The sequence below is a fragment of the Anolis sagrei genome, chromosome 7 (assembly GCF_037176765.1).
Source record: "Anolis sagrei isolate rAnoSag1 chromosome 7, rAnoSag1.mat, whole genome shotgun sequence".
In the NCBI taxonomy this organism is placed as follows: Eukaryota; Metazoa; Chordata; class Lepidosauria; order Squamata; family Dactyloidae; genus Anolis; species Anolis sagrei.
The window spans coordinates 28,524,709-28,547,255 of record NC_090027.1 but is presented as its reverse complement, the minus strand read 5'-3'; the positions used below and the strand labels follow the sequence as shown (position 1 = coordinate 28,547,255).

Here is a 22,547-nt window from a genome sequence, read left to right as displayed (position 1 = left end):
TGAGCAGAAGCCACAAAGGGGTGGGGGATTGGGGTGGAGGAGTGAAACTTTTTCCCCTTGTTTTCCTGTGATTCCTCCCACCCATGTCACTGTCGTCCAGCGAAAATGGGGAAAATGGTTTTCCTTCTTCGACACCCCCTCCTCTAAAAAGGACTACCTTTCTCTGCCTAAACCCCCTTTTGAAGTTTGTCCAGATAATGGAACAGTACCAGCAATTTTTATATTTTGATATCCAGAGATGTCATCACTGTATTTTTGGTGATTATTTTATTTGCTAATACTAAGAAATGGTAGATATTTCATTGTGTTACCATACTGAAGTGTAATGAAAGTTTCAGTATGGCAACACAATAAAACACAATATTGTTGTTTGTCTCAGTAATGCCTCTCTCGTAGAAAAATTTACTGAAAAATAACAAAACAAATCTGGATGTCTAGCACTTGGCAAGTCTGGAAACTGTCCCTTGGAAACTATTGCCCATTCCTATTTATTCAACCTTTCGTCATCTCTGACGGATGATGTCAAAGATGCAGCTGAGAAGGAAATATTTATTATTTATTTATTTACCACACTAGCCGTCCCCTGCCACGCATTGCTGTGACTCAAACTGGTGATCTGGAAAATAAAGTAATGAGAAAGTGTTGGTTTCTGATATATGTAATTTCTTTCTACTTGTGGGTTAACAGTATTTCTTGTGTCTTTGTCAGTGTTGATGTGGAGAATTGTTTAGTTTGCCTACTCTAGAACGTGCAACATATAATTGTCCTTCTTTAGGGGTTCCTTTCAAATCTATGATACTATATCTCTCTCTGTGTGTGAATCATATATATCTATATCTATGACTGGATGGCTCTTTGTCAGGAGGGCTTTAATTATGTTTTCTTGTCCAAGGGAGTTGGACTGGATGGTCTTAAGTATTTTCTGGTTGTCATGGGGGTTCTGTGTAGAAGGTTTGCCCCAATTCTGTTGTTGGTGGGGTTCAGAATGCTCTTTCATTGTAGGTGAACTATAAATCCCAGCAACTACAACTCCCAAATGTCAAGGTCTATTTCCTCCAAACTCCATCTGTGTTCTTATTTGGGCATATGGAATATTCATGCCAAGTTTGGTCCAGATCCTTCATTGTTTCAGTCCACAATACTCTTTCAATGTAGGTAAACGACAACTCCAAAACTCAACACCAATGCCCACCAACCCTTCTAGTATTTTCTGTTGGCCATGGGAGTCCTGTGTGCCAAGTTTGGTTCAATTCCATCATTGGTTGAGTTCAGAATGCTCTTTGATTGTAGGTGAACTATAAATCCCAGCAACTACAACTCCAAAATGGCAAAATCAATTTTTTTGTGTGATGGTCATTCCTTGGTGTGGCTTGTGTCCAAATTTGTTGTCAATCTGCTTAGTGGTTTTTGAGTTACATTAGTCCCACAAACGAACATTACATTTTTATTTACATAGATTTGTATATCGCCTTTCTCAGCCAGTGATTCGATTCTGTAACAATTATAACAATTATAAAGATACAGTTAAAACAATTATAAAAACAATTCAAACATTTAAAATGTGATATAAAAAAAATACTGCCTGTAAAAACAAAATCCTCGGCGTCTCCTTACTCAAATCATTGTCCAATTGCATTGTCAGTCAAATAATTCATAATCCATCTTCACTTCTTCAGTCTTGTGTTGATCAGATGCAGTATGTCTCTCACCACTTGTTTTGCATTTGTCCTCCTGTTTATTTTATTGTTCTTTGCAACAGAAATATTAATTTGGCTTTGACAGCAGGGAAAAGATACAGGCATATTTATATGAATTGCTTGGGTCAGCTTGGTATGGCGTTCACCCCCTTTCCTCCATTCTCCCTCCATCTTCTACATCAATTCTTTTATCAAGGCATTATCTATCTGTACCCACTGCTTATGATATAATAGGAATGGCGGAATATATTATTAACAGTTGCAAGATTTTTTAAAATGAGAATTTATAAATTATTTTGTTTTTGAGCCTTTTTTGTTAAATAGTATGGAGTATTCCAGATGAGGGATAAGACAGAAGCTGGAGTAAATTCTTACAAAGAGGACCTGGTAACCTAGCAACTGCTTCAGAGCGGATTTAACTCTTTCCTTGATATTAATGGCAAACTTTTGTTTATTAGGATGAGATGTTCAGCAATAGAACCAAGAATATGAAAATATAATATTGGGTGATGTTGAAGGTGGTGGTGGTGATGGTTGTTTGGCAAAGACTTATTTCTGCCTGTGCCATTCACAAAAAAGAGATTGGTAATTATTGTGGGCATATACTGTCACGTGAACATTTTGCACTTTAAAATATTTTAATAATTACCATAGAGAGAAAGATACAGATATATAGGTACATAGGAATTGCAAAGGCTTGCAGAGGAAAATGCTTACGTATCTGTAGGAGGGATGAACAAATATGAGGGGTATTTTTTAAATAAGGTCCATTTTGTTGTAGACACTAGTAGTTCGCGCACATACCACAACGAGCGCGTGCGCCGTGTACCGGCATGCCTCGGGAACAACTGTGCTCAGTTTCCGCTCTGTAGCTAACCTGTACGGTTTTGTTCTGCGCTTTAAAAATGTTTAAGACTATCAACTCACCCTCCGCATGTGAGGTTCGCTCAGTGTTACGGTTTTTGTCAGCAAGGAACCTGCCTGCTGCAGAAATTCATCGACAGATTTGTGAAGTATACGGTGATCAATGTTATTTATTATTTTACTCTGTAATTATTATTTTTTAGATTTATTATTATCACACTTACATTATTTTACTCTATTATTATTTTTATTACATTTATTATTTTACTCTATTATTATTATTATCCTCTATTGTTATTGTTATTATAGTTATTATTTTACTCTATTATTACATTTATTATTTTACGCTTTTATTATTATTATTGGAAGGATATGTAAGTACATTTACATTGAAGAAGGTTAGAATGATGGTTTTATCAGAATTGGAAAGTCTTATTTTAAATTACAGTTTCATGTAAATACTAGCCATCCCCTGCCACTCGTTGCTGCGGCCCACATGGGGGTTCTGTGTGGGAGGTTTGGCCCAATTCTATCATTGGTGGGGTTCAGAATGCTCTGTGATTGTAGGTGAACTGTAAATCCCAGCAACTACAACTCCCAAATGTCAAGAGTCTATTTTCCCCCAAACTCTACCAGTGTTCACATTTAGGCATATTGAGTCTTCCTGTAGAGTTTGGTCCAGATCCATCATTGTTTGAGTCCACAGTGATCTCTGGATATAGGTGAACTACAACTCCATAACCAAAGGACATTGCCCACCGGTATTTTCTGTTGGTCATGGGAAAACTGAGTGCCAAGTTTAGTTCAATTCCATTGTTGGTGGGGTTCAGAATGCTCTTTGATTGTAGGTTAACCCAGGAACTACAACTCCCAAATGACCAAATTATTTTTTTGCGTGAAGGACATACATTGGGTTGTTAGGTGCCTTGTGTCCAAATTTGGTGTCTATTTGTCCAGTGGTTTTTGAATTCTGTTAATCCCACAAACGAACATTACATTTTTATTTATATAGATTAAGAACATTTCACCTACTGATGCCTCAGTTAATGTAATTTTATTGGTATCTATTTTTATTTTGAAATTTACCATTCGCGGCTGCATTTCCCACCCTCGGCTTATACTCGAGTCAATACGTTTTCCTAGTTTTTTGAGGTCAAATTAGGTGTCTCGGCTTATATTCGGGTCGGCTTATACTTGAGTATATACGGTATCTTAGATACGTCATTCTAAAAAGTTGGCTTGACTTCAGTACCAAAATATGTGGCAATAGATGGTTTTCCTCTTCCTAATTTTCAGTTTTAACATTCAAGTTAATCTGATTGCATGAGCAGACACTTCACCCTTTATATGTTGTGTCAGAGCCGGTTTCTGGCAGCCCTTTTGATGTCAGGAGCATTAAAAGTTGACCGTCTCCTTTTATTAGGTTCTTTTCCAGTAAGCTGTGAAACGTGCAGCAGTAGTGCTTGGTTTTTGGGTAGACGTTAAGACTGAATATATTGGCCTCAGTTGCACTCATGACTTCAAGGGGATTTCATTGGCTTGTAAGATCAGGCAGGACAAAAAATCAGGAGTCAGACACCAAATTGGAGTGAGATGGTGCCTTTATTTCAAGCTTCAGATGGCAGTTCCCTGTTACCCTTTTTGCTTTCTGGATTACAGAAGCCAACTAGTGCTTCGCATGAGCGCTGTCCCTGCGTGCATCCTCTCCCTCCCTCCCTCGTTTCTCTTGGCACTCGGTAAGCTCCGTGGCTCGTCTTGTGGGACCTTTCCAGCGTAAGTGAGAGAGAAAGGAATAGTTCTGATTTTTTTTCTGCAGCACAAATTGAGCATGAAATGGGCAGTGTGGAAAAGGCTAACAGGGTTACGGAGGGAGAGCACCATCCCTATTCATCGCCACGTTCATCCAGAGAAACATTGCAGTCCGGGAAAGGGGTGATCAAGCGCAATGTGGGGATTTTAATTTGATTTTTGCTAGGCTGCTGTTCCTGCGTTTTGGAGGCTGATGCCTAGAAGGTTTTTTTTAAAAAAAAAATAGTTGCTGGGAAACTAAGGAGGGACTTGGATTTCTTAGGCCTTGGCTAGAGATTCTAGGCATGGAAAGAATCACTCATTCTAGAGAGGGTAAGTGTAGGCTGGATTGGCAGCGGTTATTTTTAAAAGCATCTTTTCAAACTTTTCGAAATGCATAAGCTCGTAATGCTACCGATGTCTGGAGAAATATTTTAAGCATGGCAGCATTTAAAGGTGACTATAAATATATTTTTTGAATTTAAATTACTATGTGCAAGTTTCAAATATAATCACAAGGGCTTTTTTAATAAAAATGTGTGAAGATTGCAAAACTGGGAGACATGATAAAATGCTCAGAGTATTCTCTCTGTTTACTTCAACAATTAACTTCTTGATAGTCTAATATACTGTCAAGTTTGATGCATAAAGCTGTTCGAGTAAGATTTCAGTAAAATAACAAAACAAAAAGAATTATGCAACTTCACACTGATTTAATCTATTCTGTCTTTTCTATAAGAAACAGAAATAGGAAGCCATTTGGAGAAAACATAGAAATTTGACATTTAATTTGTTGTTTCTATTATTGTGACATTGAGAAAAATGTCTTTGTGTATGGTTGCTTCAGTTCAGAGTTCCATGTGTATCTACAACTACCATTAGTACTATGTGAGTAAAGTATGTGTTAAGAAGAAATATGAGACATGCTGCTTCTTTTCTGTAGGTTCCTAAGCTTTCTTTAGTAGTAGCACATAGATTTCTAAGCAAAGTTTGAACAACATAGAGCTCATTGATCATATTCTTTGTCTTTTCTGAACTGTTTCCCACGATCTCTCTAGCTGCTAGCACAACACAGTTTTGATAAGTTTGCTTTTTTTTTGTCATGTCAGGAGCGACTTGAGAAACTGCAAGTCGCTTCTGGTGTGAGAGAATTGGCCATCTTCAAGGACGTTGCCCAGGGGACGCCCGGATGTTTTGATGTGTTACCATCCTTGTGGGAGGCTTCTCTCATGTCCCCACATGAGGAGCTGGAGCTGATAGAGGGAGCTCATTCACGCTCTCCCCGGATTCGAACCTGTGACCTGTCGGTCTTCAGTCCTGCCAGCACAGGGATTTAACCCACTGCAACACCGGGCGCTCCTTTTGATAAGTTTGCTGTCTCGTTTTGATTCTGTCTTAGATAACAACAACAACAACAACAGCTTTATAAAGTATTATTATTATTATTATTATTATTATTATTATTATATCCAACACACAAGATAGCCTCCTCTTAGAATTATAGAATAATAGAGTTGGAAGAGACCTCAAAGACCATCCAGTCCAACCCCCTGCCAAGAAGCAGGAAAATCAAATTCAAAGCACCCCCAACAGATGGCCACCCATCCTCCGTAGAAGGAGCCTACACCACATCTTGGGGCAGAGAGTTCCACTGCTGAACAGCTCTCACAGTCAGAAAGTTCTTTCTAATGTTCAGGTGGAATCTCCTTTCCTGTAGTTCTTGGGTGAGCCATCTTAATGTGCTCCTTGCATCTCAAAAGTTCTAAGGAGTCTAAACCTCCTCAGATGATGATCTATCTATAATAATTGGACGATGAGAAGTATTGTTTGTTTCGTAAAGAAAAAAACAAAAACATTTACCAAGATTGGAATCATTCCACCTAGCACAGAAGACTAGAATACTATGTGCTGCACAGTCAGTGTGCCCAGATATCACATATGAAAGGTATATAGTTGTTAAGAGGAACACGAAGCTGAGAAATATTGTTTCCTCCTCACACAGCTTTACCTAATCATATCCATGTAATACATCTTGCCTTGGCATACTCATCTCATGGATAATGGTTGTTTACCCAACAACCAACCCAATATTAAGCAAGTGATATTTGGTAATGTGGAATTGTATTTTTAGCTTTGAAAACTTTGTTTTGCTGTGAGATTGTCTAATTTGGGGACCACATTGATACAAAGATTTTTGACAAATATTGCTTCCTCTATGGTAACAAGCATAGTCTTAAATTCCTTGATATAAAATTCTCCTTGAAATGTATTGGAGGTTGGAATGGAAGTTCCTGCTTTTTGTATGCCTGGCCTAAACCTGTTAACTGATCTGGTTTTATATCTTCCTTCCTTCCTCTCTCCCACTTCCTCCTTCACTCCTTCCAAAAAAAACTTCTCTACTTCTTGGATCAGCTTTCACTCCCAGAGGAACAAAATGAAATAACGAGGAATGGCTGCGAGTCCAAGGAACTTGTCTATCTTGTACAAGTTTCCTGTCAGGTAAATTGTATACATTTTTTTCTTTTTGGTTGTCATGAAATATTACTTGAACTACTTGGTATTTTGAAGCCTCCCTCATTTTCTGTTGTATGGTGAGAAACATACTGAGTTTTAATGAGATAGCTACATGAGAAAAAGTGCTGACTGTAGTAACATTGCCAAGGAAACACTGCAGTTGGGTCACTTTAGGTCTGAAATCACTTCAAAGCCACAGAAGAACAATAGTTTGTAGACCAGGATCGTGGTGCAGCTGACTCCCATTAAGTTCACTACTGACAAAAGGTCATGAGTTCGAAACCATCCCGGATCAGTGTGAGCATCCGACCAATTTGTGTAGTTTGCTGTCGACCTTTGCAGCCCGAAATACAGTTGCATCTGTCAAATAGGAAATTTAGGTACTGCTTATGTGAGGAGGCAAATTTAACTAATTACAACGCTATAAAAATCTCCAGCAAGCATGCAAAGAATGAGGAAGTATTTTATCAGTGTCACAAATGGTCGGTGAAGGAATAGCTCTCCTGGTGGCAAAAATATCCCCAAGAAAAGCTGGAATGTTAAATTGCCTCTGTCTCTGTCTATATATGTTTTGTGTCTATGGCATTGAATGTTTGCCATGTATATGTACATTGTAATCCGCCCTGAGTCTCCTGTGGGGTGAGAAGGGTGGAATATGAATACTGTAAATACACACACACACACATATAAACAATTAGGGGCCCCTTGATGGTGCAATGGGTTAAATCCCAGTGCCGGCAGGACTGAAGACCGACAGGTCGTAAGTTTGAATCCAGGGAGAGTGCGGATGAGCTCCCTCTATCAGCTCCAGCTCTTCATGCGGGGACACGAGAGAAGCCTCCCACAAGGATGGTAAAAACATCAAAAACATCCGGGCGTCCCCTGGGCAATGTCCTTGCAGACAGCCAATTTTCTCACACCAGAAGCGATTTGCAGTTTCTCAAGTCACTCCTGACATGCCAAAAAAAAATTTCACCCTGAGTCCCCTGCGGGGTGAGAAGGGCGGAATATAAATACTTATATATATATATATATATATATATATATATATATTAGGCCTGGGCGGTTTCGTTCGTTAATTTTGTAATTCGTTAAATATTCGTTAATTTTAGCAATTACGAAACGATTACAAAACTTATTTTTAAACCCGGAAGTGTTTTTAAATATCGAAACGGCATGCGCCAAAAAATTTTGTATTTCCGTCCATTTCGGAAATACGTAAGATGGCTTGGCTAGATGCTTGGTGGGAGCTCTCCTCTCTCTCCTCTCCTTAGCCAGTCAGAGGCAGAGCCTGAAAGAGGAGGAGGAGGAGAGGGCGGGGAAGGCGCCGGCTGAGCAAGCGAGCGAGAGGGCGAGCGACCCTCAGCGGGAAGGCGGCCCGTCCCTCCTTCCTCACCTTTGTGGTGGGTGTGCTTCTTCGTTCTCCCAATTCCTTAGCGGAGGGCTGTGCTTCGTTCTCCCAATTCCTTAGCAGAGGGCTGGGCTAGATGGCCTTTGGGGAGCCCTTCTCCCAATTTCGCATTGCTTCGGAGGAGCCGGGCCCGACTCGGCAGCAGCGCTTGAGGGCCCGCCAGAGTGAGTGCCTGCCTTCCCTCCTTAATAATAATTTCTCCTCCCTATTCTACTAAATTAATAATTAAATTTAAAAAATATTGAAAAAATATTGGAAAAAAAGGGCGCCATCTTTACAAAATGTTTTGTAAATATTAACGAAATTTCGTAAATACCGAACTTTTTTAAGGGAAAATTTTGTAATTATTTTAAATATCGAAACAAAAAAAATCCCCAAATACAAATCGATTTTAGAAACAAATTTTTGCGTTGTTACCCAGGCCTAATATATATATATATACACACACACACATACATATATATATACACACACATACATACACACACACACACACACACATACACACACACACACACACACACACACACACACACACAATTAGGGCCCCCTTGGTGGTGCAGCAGGTTAAACCGATGAGCTGCTGAACTTGCTGACTGAAAGGTTGTTGGTTTGAATCCAGGGAGCGGGGTGAGGTCTCACTGTTAGCCCCAGCTTTTGCCAACCCAGCAGTTCGAAAGATGCAAATGTGAGTAGATCAATAGTTAACGCTTCTGTGGGAAGGTAACAGCCTGCATGCAGTCATGCTGGCCACATGACTGGAGGTGTCTACGGGCAATACCAGTTCTTCGGCTTAGAAATGGAGATGAGCACCACCCTCAGGGTTGGACACGACTAGTCTTAATGTCAGGGGAAACCTTTACTATATAAACAAATATGTCCCCTTTATATATATATATATTAAAACGAGTGAAATAGTCGAAATAATTCAGGGTCATTGTAATTCATGCAGATGTAGCATTGGTCGAAATGTAAAAGAAAATCTGTTCATCCCAGTGCAAACTCGACTACTTTGCTTAGGAGAGTTGACAGCAGTCTATCTTGTATTTCTGCCGAAGATGCTGTCTTAAACTACTGGTCACTGCAACATAGTTTACAAGGGAATGCACAGCACTTCATTGCTTTCTTCCTCTCTGTCTGCAGGGCAAGAGCTGGATTGTGAAGCGGAGTTATGAAGATTTCAGAGTGCTGGATAAGCATCTTCATCTTTGTATTTATGACCGGCGCTTCTCTCAGCTCTCAGAGCTTCCCCGCTCAGATGCCTTGAAGGACAGTCCAGAGGTAAAAATAAAGTCTATGTCTAGTTATGTGTGAAAGGGGACAGATAGATTCTTGGGCATCAAAATATCTTCTTTTATAAGATTTGGCTGCACTTATATCTATATAAGTATTTGGCTGTACTTATATCTATTTTATAAGTACTTATACTTATAATATATCAGCGATGTGAAAATTGTAGCTTGTTTTTTCTTCCCCTGTGGCAAAATTTAAATTGGCAGAAAGTTCTGATAGAAAAGAAAATGTTTGATATCCTGTACCAGCAGAATCATATTATTTCTTTTTCATTTTCTGTGTAGCTTGTCACCCAAATGCTGATGGCTTACCTGGCACGCCTCTCCGCCATAGCAGGCAACAAGATAAATTGTGGACCAGCCCTCACATGGATGGAGGTACTGTAGAGCAAAGAGCTTTGTGTCGTTTAATGTGCCCGCTCCTTTGCTGAATGCTTTTTATGTATGACCATAAAAGCTGGAAATGAAATGTGAGGATACAACATTAAATGATAAATCTCTTTTGATTGCTGTTTCCTCTCTTACGGTATGCTTGTAGGTACTGCAGAAAGATCAATTTTCTTCTCCTAATGTATGCATCTGTATGATATACATGCTTCTCAAATTCATAGTTATATTTCTAGATCTGTGGAGGCTTTCTGGATTAAAATGGTTCACTTTCAATGCAGGGGCCCTTCAACACTATTTATCAAAAATGATCATTAACTGCTTTGACTCCTTGTGGAGAAAAAAAGTGGGGCCTCAGTAGTAGTAGTAGTAGTAGTAGTAGTAGGAAGAAGAAGAAGAAGAAGAAGAAGAAGAAGAAGAAGAAGAAGAAGAAGAAGAAGAAGAAGAAGAAGAAAGGTGAATACCATAAAAACACAATCCAGAGCAGAAGAGAAAACTGGCGAAAGAAGGCTCTCCATGGACAGTTCCTGGGAAAAATTGAGAGCCAAATTGACAAAGAAAAAAAACATGGCTGTGACTCACAAATGGAACTTTGGAAAAGGAGACAAAGGAGGGCAGCCCAAGAACAAGCCATTCGAACCAATGCCATCAAAGCCAGAATTGAAAAGTCGACGACAGATCCCAAATGTAGACTCTTCAAGGAAGCAGATGAAACAATAGATCACATCCTCAACTGCTGCAAAAAGATCACGCAGACAGACTACAAGCAGAGGCATAACTCCATTGCTCAGATAATTCATTGGAACTTGTGCTACAAATACCATCTTCCTGTGACAAAGAACTGGTGGGATCACAAGCTGGAAAAAGTTACAGAGAATGAACATGTCAAGCTACTCTGGGACTTCTGAATTCAGACAGACAGAATTTTGGAGCACAATACTCCTGACCTGACCTCACGATCGTGTTAAAAAACAAAGTATGGATTGTTGATGTTGCAATCCCAGGCAACAGCAGGATTGAAGAAAACAACTGGAAAAACTGACATGATATGAGGATTTAAAGATCGAACTGCAAAGACTGTGGCACAAGCCAGTCAAGGTTGTCCCATTGGTGATCGTCACACCGGGTGCAGTGCCTAAAGACCTTGGCCTGCACTTAAACACAATCGGCACTGACAAGATTACCATCTTCCAGCTGCAGAAGGCGACTTTACTGGGATCTGCACGCATTATTCGCCGATACATTGCACAGTCCTAGACACTTGGGAAGTGTCCGACGTGTGATCCACTACAACAGCCAGCAGAGTGATGTGTTACAACAGCCAGCAGTTTGCTGTGGACTCATCTTGTTGTGTTTCAAATAATAATAATAATAATAATAATAATAATAATTAGAAGAAGAAGAAGTTGATTTTAAGATCAAACTGACAAAATAATCATCTGTCAGCTGTAAAAGGCCACCTTACTCAGATCTGCACACATTATTCGCCGATGCATCAAAAAGTCCTAGACACTTAGTAAGTATCCGGCTTGTGATCCAGTACAACAGCCAGCATAGTGATCTTGTTTGCTGTGTACTAATCTTGCTATGTACCAAACAACAACAACAACAATAGATAAGCAGGCAGTCATAGGGTGAAATAAGTTTGACAGGTGTATCATCTGTAAAATCAACAGCTCTGCCCATCTTATCAAAGAAAGCTGAATGTATTCAGATTATTTTGGAGAGATAGTGTGATGTAAAGGTTTACGTATTGGGCTACAATTCTGAAGATGAAGATTCAGATCTTTGCTTGACCATGAAAACCCACTGGATGACCTTGGGAAAGTCACACACTCCCTTCAAAGTATGGCAAAGAGAAATTGTAAACATAATCCTGTTATAAATCCATTTTTGGGTTGCCACAAGTTGGAAACAACTTGAAGGTGCATAGCAACAAATACGATTATCTCCCCAAGCTTGTTGCTTTCAGGTGTCAGACAGGAGCAGGATAGAGACTATAATGAAATAAAATAATGTCTATAGTATAGTTTTTGTGTGATCAACCTTGCCATATCAACATCATTTCTGCCATCCAGTCAGTGAACTGTCGTATTACCAAGAATTTAATATAGATGTCCATTAGAGCATTCTGCAAATTTTGTTATTGTAATTCACAATGGAAAAAGAGCTCTGATATGTAGAAAGTGTAGTTATTTGTGGCCATTCCTTGTTGTACTTGTGCACTCATTCTGACTAGAGCCCCTCAAGGTCTGCTGTCTTTGTAAATCAGTATGAAATCCCCCTCTTCCTGCAAACAGTCAATAAGATAAATCTGCAGAGCTGCTTGTCTTCATTCAACCGCCTCACATCTATCATATCTTTTTTTAACAGATTGATAACAAAGGGAATCATCTCCTCGTCCATGAAGAATCTTCCATTAATGTTCCTGCTATCGCAGCTGCCCACGTTATTAAGAGATATATTGCTCAGGCAGCAGATGAACTGTCGTTTGAGGTAAATACTTAGAGGAATACATTTTCTTTATCAAGGCAGTCCCTGAGTTACAAACATTTGACTTACAAACGACTCAAGGATGGGGATGAGACAACTGGAAGTGAGAAAAATCTACCCCTTGGAAGGGAAATTCACTCCTGAAAGTGTTATCATCATGGGGAAAAGGTGCTCTTTTTCTCACTCGCATGTCGTGGATTCCACTTCGTAGCCTCATTTCTTGAGGTTGGCTCTGCATCTCCTGGTGCCAGAGTGAAGTCTGTTCAGCGCCTTCCAAGTCGCCCAGTTTTCTGTGTGCCCAGGAGCGAGTCTCTCATTTGGTATCCGCCATTGATTGAGATTTTGGGTTTGAGCCTGCCACTTTTGGACTCCTGCTTGCTGAGATGTTCCAGCGAGTGTCTCTGTAGATCTTAGAAATCTATTTCTTGATTTAAGTTATTGGCATGCTGGCTGATACCCAAATGGGGTGGGCCGGAGATGTCTCTGCCTTGGTCCTTTCACTCTTGGTTGCTACTCCCTGGTGGATATCAGGTGGTGCAATACCAGCTAAACAGTGTAATTTCTCCAGTGGTGTAGGGCGCAGACACCTCGTGATAATGTGGCATGCGTAGAAGAAATATTACATAATGCAGTTTGGGATTTCAGAGTGGACACATTAAACCATCCATTACAGTCAGTGAAAGCTTATTTGGATACCATTTAAATATATAAGGGGCCCTCTGGTGGCGCAGTGAGTTAAACCTCTGAGCTGCTGAACTTGCTGATCGAAAAATTGGTGGTTGGAATCCGGGGAGTGGGGTGACCTCCTGCTGTTAGGCCCAGCTTCTGCCAACCTAGCAGTTTGAAAACATGCAAATGTGAGTAGATCAATAAGTACCGGCCACATGACTTTGGAGGTGTCTATGGACAACGCTGGTTCTTTGGCTTAGAAATGGAGATGAGCACCACCCCTAGAGTTGGACACGACTAAACTTTATGTCAGGGGAAAACCTTTACCTTTTTAAAATATATGATACCCAAAATCTGGCCATTAGTATTTTGATCTCATGAATTTATATTACTGTACTAGCCATCCCCTGCCACGTGTTGCTGTGGCCTACATGGATGTTCTGTGTGGGAGGTTTGGCCCAATTCTATCGTTGGGTTCAGAATGCTCTGTGATTGTAGATGAACTATAAATCCCAGCAACTACAACTCCCAAATGTCAAGATTCTATTTCCCCCAAATTCTACCAGTGTTCACTTTTGAGCATATTGAATATTCGTGTAGAGTTTGGTCCAGATCCATCATTGTTTGAGTCCACAGTGATCTCTGGATGTAGGTGAACTACAATTCCAAAACCAAAGTACACTGCCCACCAAACCCTTCCAGTATTTTCTGTTGGTCATGGGAGAACTGTGTTCCAAGTTCCATGGTTGGTGGGGTTCAGAATGTTCTTTGATTGTAGGTGAACTATAAATCCCAGCCACTACAACTCCCAAATGAAAAAAATCAATTTATTTGAGTGAAGGACATACATTGGGTTGTTAAGTGTCTTGTGTCCAAATTTGATGTCAATTCGTCCAGTGGTTTTTGAGTTCTGTTAATCCCACAAACAAACATTACATTTTTATTTATATAGATATTGAGTAACATTGGTTGTTACTTATGGAAAAATACATTTAAGGAATTTGACAAATAATTCGGGTTCTTTGTGAACCTCACTTGTCTGAATGCAGTCTTTTATATTTGTGAACATGTGGCCCATACATTCCAAAGTCATGTTTCAGGTTTTTCTCTTGCTTTTAAAAGCAGACACACAATTAAATTTGCAGAACTTGTAAAATAAGAGATTACACTGAAAAATGAATGTATTATGTATAAAAGGCTCATATGAAGAATTTTGCATGCTTATATTGAGTTTTGCTGGTGTCATTTGCAAGCACTGAGTGATTCGTGCAAACTATACTAAATGTTTTATACAAGGCAAGTGGTCTCAGAGGAAATTTTAAGTGTCTCTTCTTTTCTTTCCTTCTTTCTGATGAAACACCACATTTCCTTCTTATATTGGCATGTTTAACTTAGTGGGGCATGCCTTTGAAAGGTGACCCTGAAGTTCATAGAAAAAAAAGAAGGCTCAAAGAGAACAAATACACAAATGAATACTAGATTCAAAAGTAGCAGTTCATTTGTAAAGGATCCTTTCTCAAGTGATTTCATTCTTCCATGATGACTCTGTCTCAATCAACACTTCACATTTTAATCATAGCGGCCTTTGGCCTTTTCACTGCTATCAAACATAATTTTCCTTATGCAAAAAAAAAAAGTGTGTTATGAAGCATTTGAAGTGCCTTCAGTTATATTTTAGAGTTTACAAATGCTGATGCCACCAGCAAACTAAAATGTTCGTTTTTTAAGTGTATTCTGTATTTGGTTTATTTTTAGTCTAACAGGAGATGTGCCTTTATCCACAAGGATGAAAAAAACGATTATATGATAAGAATGTACATTTTTTTTCCATTTCCAGGTGGGAGATATTGTGTCTGTTATTGATATGCCCCCGAAAGAACTGACCACATGGTGGAGGGGAAAGCATGGGTTTCAGGTATGTTCAGTAATTAAGTTTGTTTATTTGTTTATTTGCTATATTTGTTTAATATGGATAATGGAGAAAGGTAGGGAGTTTCAGAAAAATGTATATTTCTGCTTTATTGACTATTCTAAAGCCTTGACTGTGTGGATCATAATAAATTGTGGCAAATTCTTGGTGGTATGGGCATACCAAATCACCTTGTCTCTCTCCTGAGGAATATGTATAAGGACCAAATAGCAACAGTAAGAACTGACCATGGAACAACAGACTGGTTCGAGATTGGGAAAGGCGTACGGCAGGGTTGTGTACTCTCCCCCAATCTATTCAACTTGTATGCAGAACACATCATGCGATGTGCGGGGCTTGATGAATGCAAGGCTGGGGTGCAAAAATTGCTGGAAGAAACATTAACAAACTTAAATATGCAGATGACACCACTTTGATGATCAAAAGTGAGGAGGAGCTGAGGAGCCTTCTAATCAAGGTGAAAGAAGAAAGTACAAAAGCTGGGTTGCAGCTAAACATTAAAAAACCAAGATTATGGCAACAAGAATGATTGACAACTGGGAAATAGAGGGAGAAAACGTGGAGGCAGTGACAGACTTTGTATTTCTAGGTGCAGATGCAGACTGCAGCCAGGAAATCAGGAGACACTTCTTGGGAGGAGAGCAATGAATATCAATAAAATAATTAAGAGTAGAGACATCACACTGGCAACTAAGATCCACATAGTTAAAGCAATGGTATTCCCTATAGTAACCTATGGATGCAAGAGCTGGACCATAGGGAAGACTGAGTGAAGGAAGATAGATGCTTTTGAACTGTGGTGCTATAGGAAAATTCTGAGAGTGACCATTCTCAATAAAATGACCATTCTCGATAAAATAGTGAAGAGTAGAGTCATCACACTGGCAACGAAGATCCGCGTAGTTAAAGCAATGGTATTCCCCATAGTCACCTACGGATGTGAGAGCTGAACCATAGGGAAGGCTGAGCAAAGGAAGATAGATGCTTTTGAACTGTGGTACTGGAGGAAAGTTCTGAGAGTGCCTTGGACTGCCAGAAGATCCAACCAATCCATACTTCAGGAAATAGAGCCCAACTGCTCATTGGAGGGAAGGATAGTAGAGGCAAAGATGAAGTACTGTGGCCACATCATGAGAAGAAAGGAAAACTTAGAGAAGACAATGATGCTGGGGAAAATGGAAGGAAAAAGAAAGAAGAACCGACCAAGGGCAAGGTGAATGGATGGCATCCTTGAAGTCTGGATTGACCTTGTAAGAGCTGGGGGTGGTGACAGCTGACAGGGAGCTCTGGCGTGGGTTGGTCCATGAGGTCACGAAGAGCTGGAAACAACTGAACAAATGAACAACACATTTGTATACCGCCCCTCTCAGCCCGCAGGCGACTCGAGGCAGTTCACAAGGCAACAATTCAATGCCAACATCATAAAAACTTTTAAAACATTTAAAAGCATTAACATATCAATTAAGACCATAACAATTAATAAAAACAAATCATTTCATCTCCTAGATAAAAATGTAGTCCGATCGCATAGTCCAATTGATCCATAATCCTATGTCTGTTACACTGCCTTTTCAAATGCCTGCACAAACAACTAGACTATCACTTTTTTGGGAAAATCAAAAGGGAGGGAGCTGATCCGATGTCCCTAGGAAGGGCGTTCCATAGCCGAGGGGCCACCACTGAGAAGGCCCTGTCTCTCGTCCCTGCCAAACGTACTTGTGGCACAGACAGACTCGAGAACAGCCCCCCCCTCCCCCCAAGACGATCCTAATGTCCTAGGTGGTTCATAAGGAGAGATGCATTCATAGATGGTGGTTAAGTTTAGCCAGTTTCAGTAGCTTCCATGTTTCATGCCTTTCAAAGGAAATTAATGTGCTTAACAGCCACCATGTCCAGTCATGTTTTGTTCTCTTTCTTTCATTATATATATATATATATAGAGAGAGAGGGGGGGGGCAAGGTTTAAAAATGAAACTATTTTACAACTTTTTGTCCTTCTTGCATTGAGAAAAACTAAAATGGATATTGTGCAAGCATTGTTGCAGGCTGGCAGTTGAAGAGACAAAGTATGATATATTAAAGGAAAGAGATGGAGGCAAAATACCAGAAATGATCAGTGGTGACATGTAGCCCTGCGGACCATCAGGAAGGCAAATAGGAAAAGTTAGGAAAGTGGAAAAACCTTTAAATAGAACATACTTAAACAACAGCGAAATTAACAGTCAGCACATTCCATTTTCTTGTTGCAGTTCCTGGAGCTAGATTTATACGTGTTGGAAACTAGGCAAGTGGGGTTTGTATATCTGTGGAATGTCCAGGGTGGGAGAAAGAACTCCTGTCTGCTTGAGGCAAGTGTGAATGTTGCAATTGGCCATCTTGATTAGCATTGAATGGCCTTGCAGCCTCAAAGCCTGGCTGCTTCCTGCCTGGGGGAAGCCTTTGTTGGGAGATGTTAGCTGACCCTAGTTGTTTCCTGTCTGGAATTCCCCTGTTTTTGGAGTGTTGCTCTTTATTTACTGTCCTGATTATAGAGGTTTTTTAAAATAATGGTAGCCAGATATTGTTCATTTTCATGGTTTCCTCCTTTCTGTTGAAATTGTCCAATCGTTGTGGATTTCAATGACTTCTCTGTGTAGTCTGACATGGTGGTTGTCTGAATGGTCCAGCATTTCTGTGTTCTCAAATAATATGCTTGTCCAAATTGGTTCATCAGGTGCTCTGCTATGGCTGACTTCTCTGATTGAATTAGACTGCAATGCTTTTCATGTATCTTGATTCATGTCTGCGCACTGCACTTGGTGGCCCTTGTGTAGACTTGTCTACATCTGATTGGTATGAAGCAGGCCAGGCTTTGAAGCTGCAGGGCCATTCAATTCTCAAGGTGGCCAATTGCAACATTCACACTTGCCTCAACAGACAAGATTTCTTTCTCTCACCCTGAACATTCCACAGATATACAAACATCACTTGCCTCGTTTCCAACAGACCTCACAACCTCCGAGAATGCCTGCCATATATGTGGGTGAAACGTCAGGAGAGAATGCTTCTGAAAACATGGCCATACAGCCCGGAAAACTCACAGCAACTTAGGTTTATACTTTTGATATAAATGAACTTCCAAGTGCGGAGATAAGTATGGAACTCAGAAAAGTTACTTTTTGGACTACATATCCCAGAACTCCCAGCAAGCACGCTAACTGGGGAATTCTGTGAGTTTTAGTTCAAAATGTTAATTGGTTCAGGGCCTAGATACCTACACATCTGTACATAGTCCTAGAAATGTTGGAAATTTGAAGACATAAGCAGAATATCAAATTGAGTAAGAGTATGATTTGTAATTTGGAAAGACTTCCTCTCAGTGATTTAAATATTGTGGCATTGTGCAAATAGCTGTTTACTGTGAAAATATTAAGAACGCCCGATTCTGTTCAGGTGTTGTCTTAAACATGCGGCTAATGTGAGATGCCTTCTCTCTCTCTCTCTTCTCTCTCTCTGGCTCTCGCTCTCTCTCTCTCTGATACAGGTGGGATTCTTTCCTAGCGAATGTGTAGAACTAATTAATGACAAAGTTCCTCAGTCTATGACCAACTCGGTGCCAAAACCAGGTATGAATGTGTACATTTTAAACTATACAAATACTCTGCTTTACAGTGTTAATTCAGTGCTTAATGTCTTTCAATGTTAATATAAAAGCACATAAATATATTTATTTTTTAGTTATCTTGGTTTTATATATGTTTTATAAATTATTAAGACACAATTAAAACTACATCTGGACTGGTTAACAATTAATGCTTAGTGTGAGACGTGATATTTCATCGGAGAGCTAGTCTTTTCAAATTAGCCTGGGGAGGAAGTGGATGCCTTGCCATTGAAAAGAATGCTGAAAGATTGCCATCAGCGTTTCCCCCTTTCAGTTTGACTCCTAATAATCTCTGGCTTTGAAGTTTGAGTTTAGAAACTAAACTCAAGGCTACTCACCATTGCATCTTGTCTTCTTAATAGTGGCATTTTTTTCGGTTTTGTGAATTTATAGCTTGGCTTCCAAACTAAGGACTTCGAAACCCTTCAGTCTTGATCTCTGTGGATTTTCTCCGAATCCAACATGCACTTTTGTCCTAAACTTATTTCATCTCAGGTGACTTGTCTCATCTTTTAATACTTGCTTCTCATTCCAAAATTTACACAACTGTAATGTGTTTTATCTGAATTGAAAGTTGTTTTGTGGTTTTACTTAATCTATGCAACCTCTGAATTGAATAAACCAGGTATGGGGAAACCCAGGCATGGGGGCCGGATGCGGCCTCTCGGGCTCTTTTCTCAGGCCCTCCTCTCTCTCACCATCCTATCCTTCCTTCCTTCACTTTTTCCTTCCTTCCTTCCCTCCCCTCCTTCCCTTCTCTTTTCTCCCTGTCGCCTTCCTTCCCTTTCACCCTTCTGTCTTTTGTTCCTTACCTCTTTCCTCCCTCCTGTCCTATCTCCTTTTTTCTCCTTCCTTCCTTCCCTTTTAGCTTTCCCTCCTTCTCTCCTCCCTCCCTTTTTCTCCTTCCCTCCCTCCATTCCCTTCCATCCATCACTCCTTCTCTTTCCTTCCTCCTTCTCTTCCTTCTTTCATCCTTCCCTTCCCTTCCATCCTTCCTTCTATCCTCCCTCCTTTCCCTTCCTTCCTTCCCTTCCTTCTTCTCTTTTTCCTTCCTCCTTACCCTCCCTCCCTCCCTCCCTTATCTCCTTCTTTCACCTTCCATTCTTCCCTCCCACCATTTCATTCTTCCTTCCTTCCCTCTTTCCTCCCTCCTTCCCTCTCTTCTTTTTTCCTCCTTTCATCCTTCCCTTTTGTCCTTCCTTCTCTCTTTCTTTCCTTCCATCTTTCTTTTCCTCTCTTACTTCTCTTTTTCCTTCCTTCCTTCCTTCCTTCCTTCCTTCCTTCCTTCCTTCCTTCCTTCCTTCCTTCCTGTGAAGGCAAATCGTGCCATCTTCTGTGTTAGGGATCTTTCCCAGACAGAGCCTTATTCTTGGGTCTTGTTTGTTGATAACACATTTCAGAACAAGGTAAACTTATATTTAGGGTTATGTATATTGTTAAGAAATTCTTACATTCCAATGGTAACAACATAGCTCCCTCCAGCTTTTGACCCACTTACAGAGTTTCTGCTTGCTTTCGAGAGAAATTGATTATTCCACTTCAGAAGTATGGCCAAGATATATGATGCCTATTATACTGCTGGCAAAGGAGTTGTACCGAAATGAAGTTATGGAGGAATGAAAACATGAAATTCCAAATAGGTTTAATGCACAGCTTAAAATGGAAATTTAGCAGAAGAGATATGGGACATTTCTTTGTGGAAAGTGGAAGTCTGGATGTGAAGTCAGTAACAATTGAAACTGTGACATAAATAGTTTGCCAGTGTTATTAAAATAATCCTAATGTTCAGAAAGAAGGAGGCGAGACTCTTTGGTTCTTGGAGACTCTAAAAGTTATCTTAGGTGTAACTTTTGGTACTAATTTCTTTTATGCCACATATAGTGAGCTCCTGCTTTGCTTGAAAAATGGCTTCATTTCAAGATGACTAGGTATTTATTTATCAAGCAAATTGAGAAAAGTTATAATGTATAGAAGAACAACAAGCAAAGTTTAAAATGTGGCATTATACTAAATGTCCTTTGACCAGAAGCTCGCCACTTCGAGCACCCCTGGTGTCGCTGTAAGAAGGTCCTCCATTGTGCATGTGGCAGGGCTCAGACTGCATTATAGTAACTAGTCTGTGGTTTGCTCTTCCCCACACTTGCATGTCATGGACTTAGTAGTCCCATTTCTCTTACAATTAACTCTGCATCTCATGGTGCCAGAGTTCAGTCTGTTCAGCACCTCAAAAGCCAACAGGATTTGGCCTGCATCAGTAGGTGTATAGTGTCTAGATCCAGGGAAGTCATGCTGACCCTTCTATTCTGCCTTGGTTAGACCACACCTGGAATATTGTGTCCAATTCTGGGCACCACAATTGAAGAGAGATATTGACAAGCTAGAATGTGTCCAGAGGAGGGTGACTAAAATGATCAAGGGTCTGGAGAAAAAGCCCTATGAAGAGCGGCTTAAAGAGCTGGGCATGTTTAGCCTGAAGAAGAGTGAGAGGAAACATGATAGCCATTTATAAATATGTGAGCAGAAGCCATAGGGAGGAGGGAGAGACTAGGATGCGGAACAATGGCTACAAACTACAAGAAAGGAGATTCCATCTGAACATTAGGAAGAACTTCCTGACTGTGAGAGCCATTCAGTAGTGGAACTATTGGCCCCGGAGAGGTACCTTCTTTGGAAGCTTTTAAACATAGGCTGGATGGCCATCTGTGGGGGTTGCTTTGAATGCAATTTTCCTGCTTCTTGGCAGAATGGGGTTGCACTGGATGGCCCATGAGGCCTTTCCAACTCTATGATTCTTTGAGTCTAAATCACCCAGCCTTCTGTGTGCCGGGGCGGGGGGGGGATGGGAGTTTCTCATCAGGTATCATCCATTGGTTGAGATTCTGGGTTTTAACCTGCCACTTTTGAGCTCTCGCTTGCTGAGGCATTCCTGCAAGTATCTCTGTAGACTTAGGAACCTATTTTTTTTTATTTAAGGCGTTGGCATGCTGGCTGATATCTGAGCAGAGGATGGGCGAGAGATGTCATTGAATAGGTAGAAATGCAAGAAAACTCATAAATTTCAACTTACTTTTGAATGTTTGAGGTTGTATTCCAGAAAATTCTAATTGGTAAAATTCAGTAGGATCCCATTGGTCAATGGAAAATGCATTCCATTCTTGAATGGCAATCGAAGGAATAGATTTGAGAATGGAAAATGATGGGTCAGTAAGGCAACATTCTTCCTTCTGAGCCTCTTTCAAAGTGCATAAAGTCATGCACATGCTAGCTTTCTCTCCATCGAGCAGCATGTCCAGATTTGCTATTGCTGTCAGGAGGTCTAGAGGCACCTCATATATTCTCATATGCAAGCAGTATTCCCATCCACATGTAGAAGATAAGGGCTGCATGCAAAAGTATAATATAATGGGGATTGCACATGAGTGGCATGGTGAAGGAGATGCTGTGTTTACTTTAAGGTTTTCCAAGCCACATCCCTTGCAGTGCATCAAGCCACTTGACCCCTGAAGTGGAATGTGAGGCTGGAGATATTACAAATGTGAGAATTATGGGCAGTTCTTTGCATCCCAGCAGCTGCAATGAAACCTGGTGGCTTTGTTATCAGCAGCAGTGACTGCATGCCAAGTATTAGCCTAAAGTTTAAAGGCGTTCTCCAAGGTGCTGATCTAATTTTGCACATAGGACTCAGCCGCAAACTAGATACCAGTAAATCCTTAAAATTTAGAAGGAAACCTAGAATGGATTCCCCACCCCAGTGAAATCAATGATATTACCCTCCACTGTAACCATTTTTTTTTTATCAGAGAGGGATTGCTTTTAGTTGTTGTAGGACTAGGGGACTCTCACGTGACCCTTAAGACAA

General features: G+C 40.3%; 1 protein-coding gene across 3 annotated transcripts in view; it reads left to right on the top strand.

Annotated features, from left to right (window-relative positions):
• ARHGAP32 (Rho GTPase activating protein 32) overlaps positions 1 to 22,547 on the top strand; it is a 236,503-nt gene that overhangs the window by 133,940 nt on the left and 80,016 nt on the right. For all 3 annotated transcript variants that reach the window (XM_060787498.2, XM_060787496.2, XM_060787497.2), the window contains exons 5-10: positions 6,762 to 6,848; positions 9,418 to 9,555; positions 9,852 to 9,944; positions 12,327 to 12,449; positions 14,953 to 15,030; positions 18,569 to 18,650. In XM_060787498.2, the coding sequence (XP_060643481.2) occupies positions 6,762 to 6,848; positions 9,418 to 9,555; positions 9,852 to 9,944; positions 12,327 to 12,449; positions 14,953 to 15,030; positions 18,569 to 18,650 (601 nt within the window). The remainder of the gene's footprint in view (positions 1 to 6,761; positions 6,849 to 9,417; positions 9,556 to 9,851; positions 9,945 to 12,326; positions 12,450 to 14,952; positions 15,031 to 18,568; positions 18,651 to 22,547) is intronic.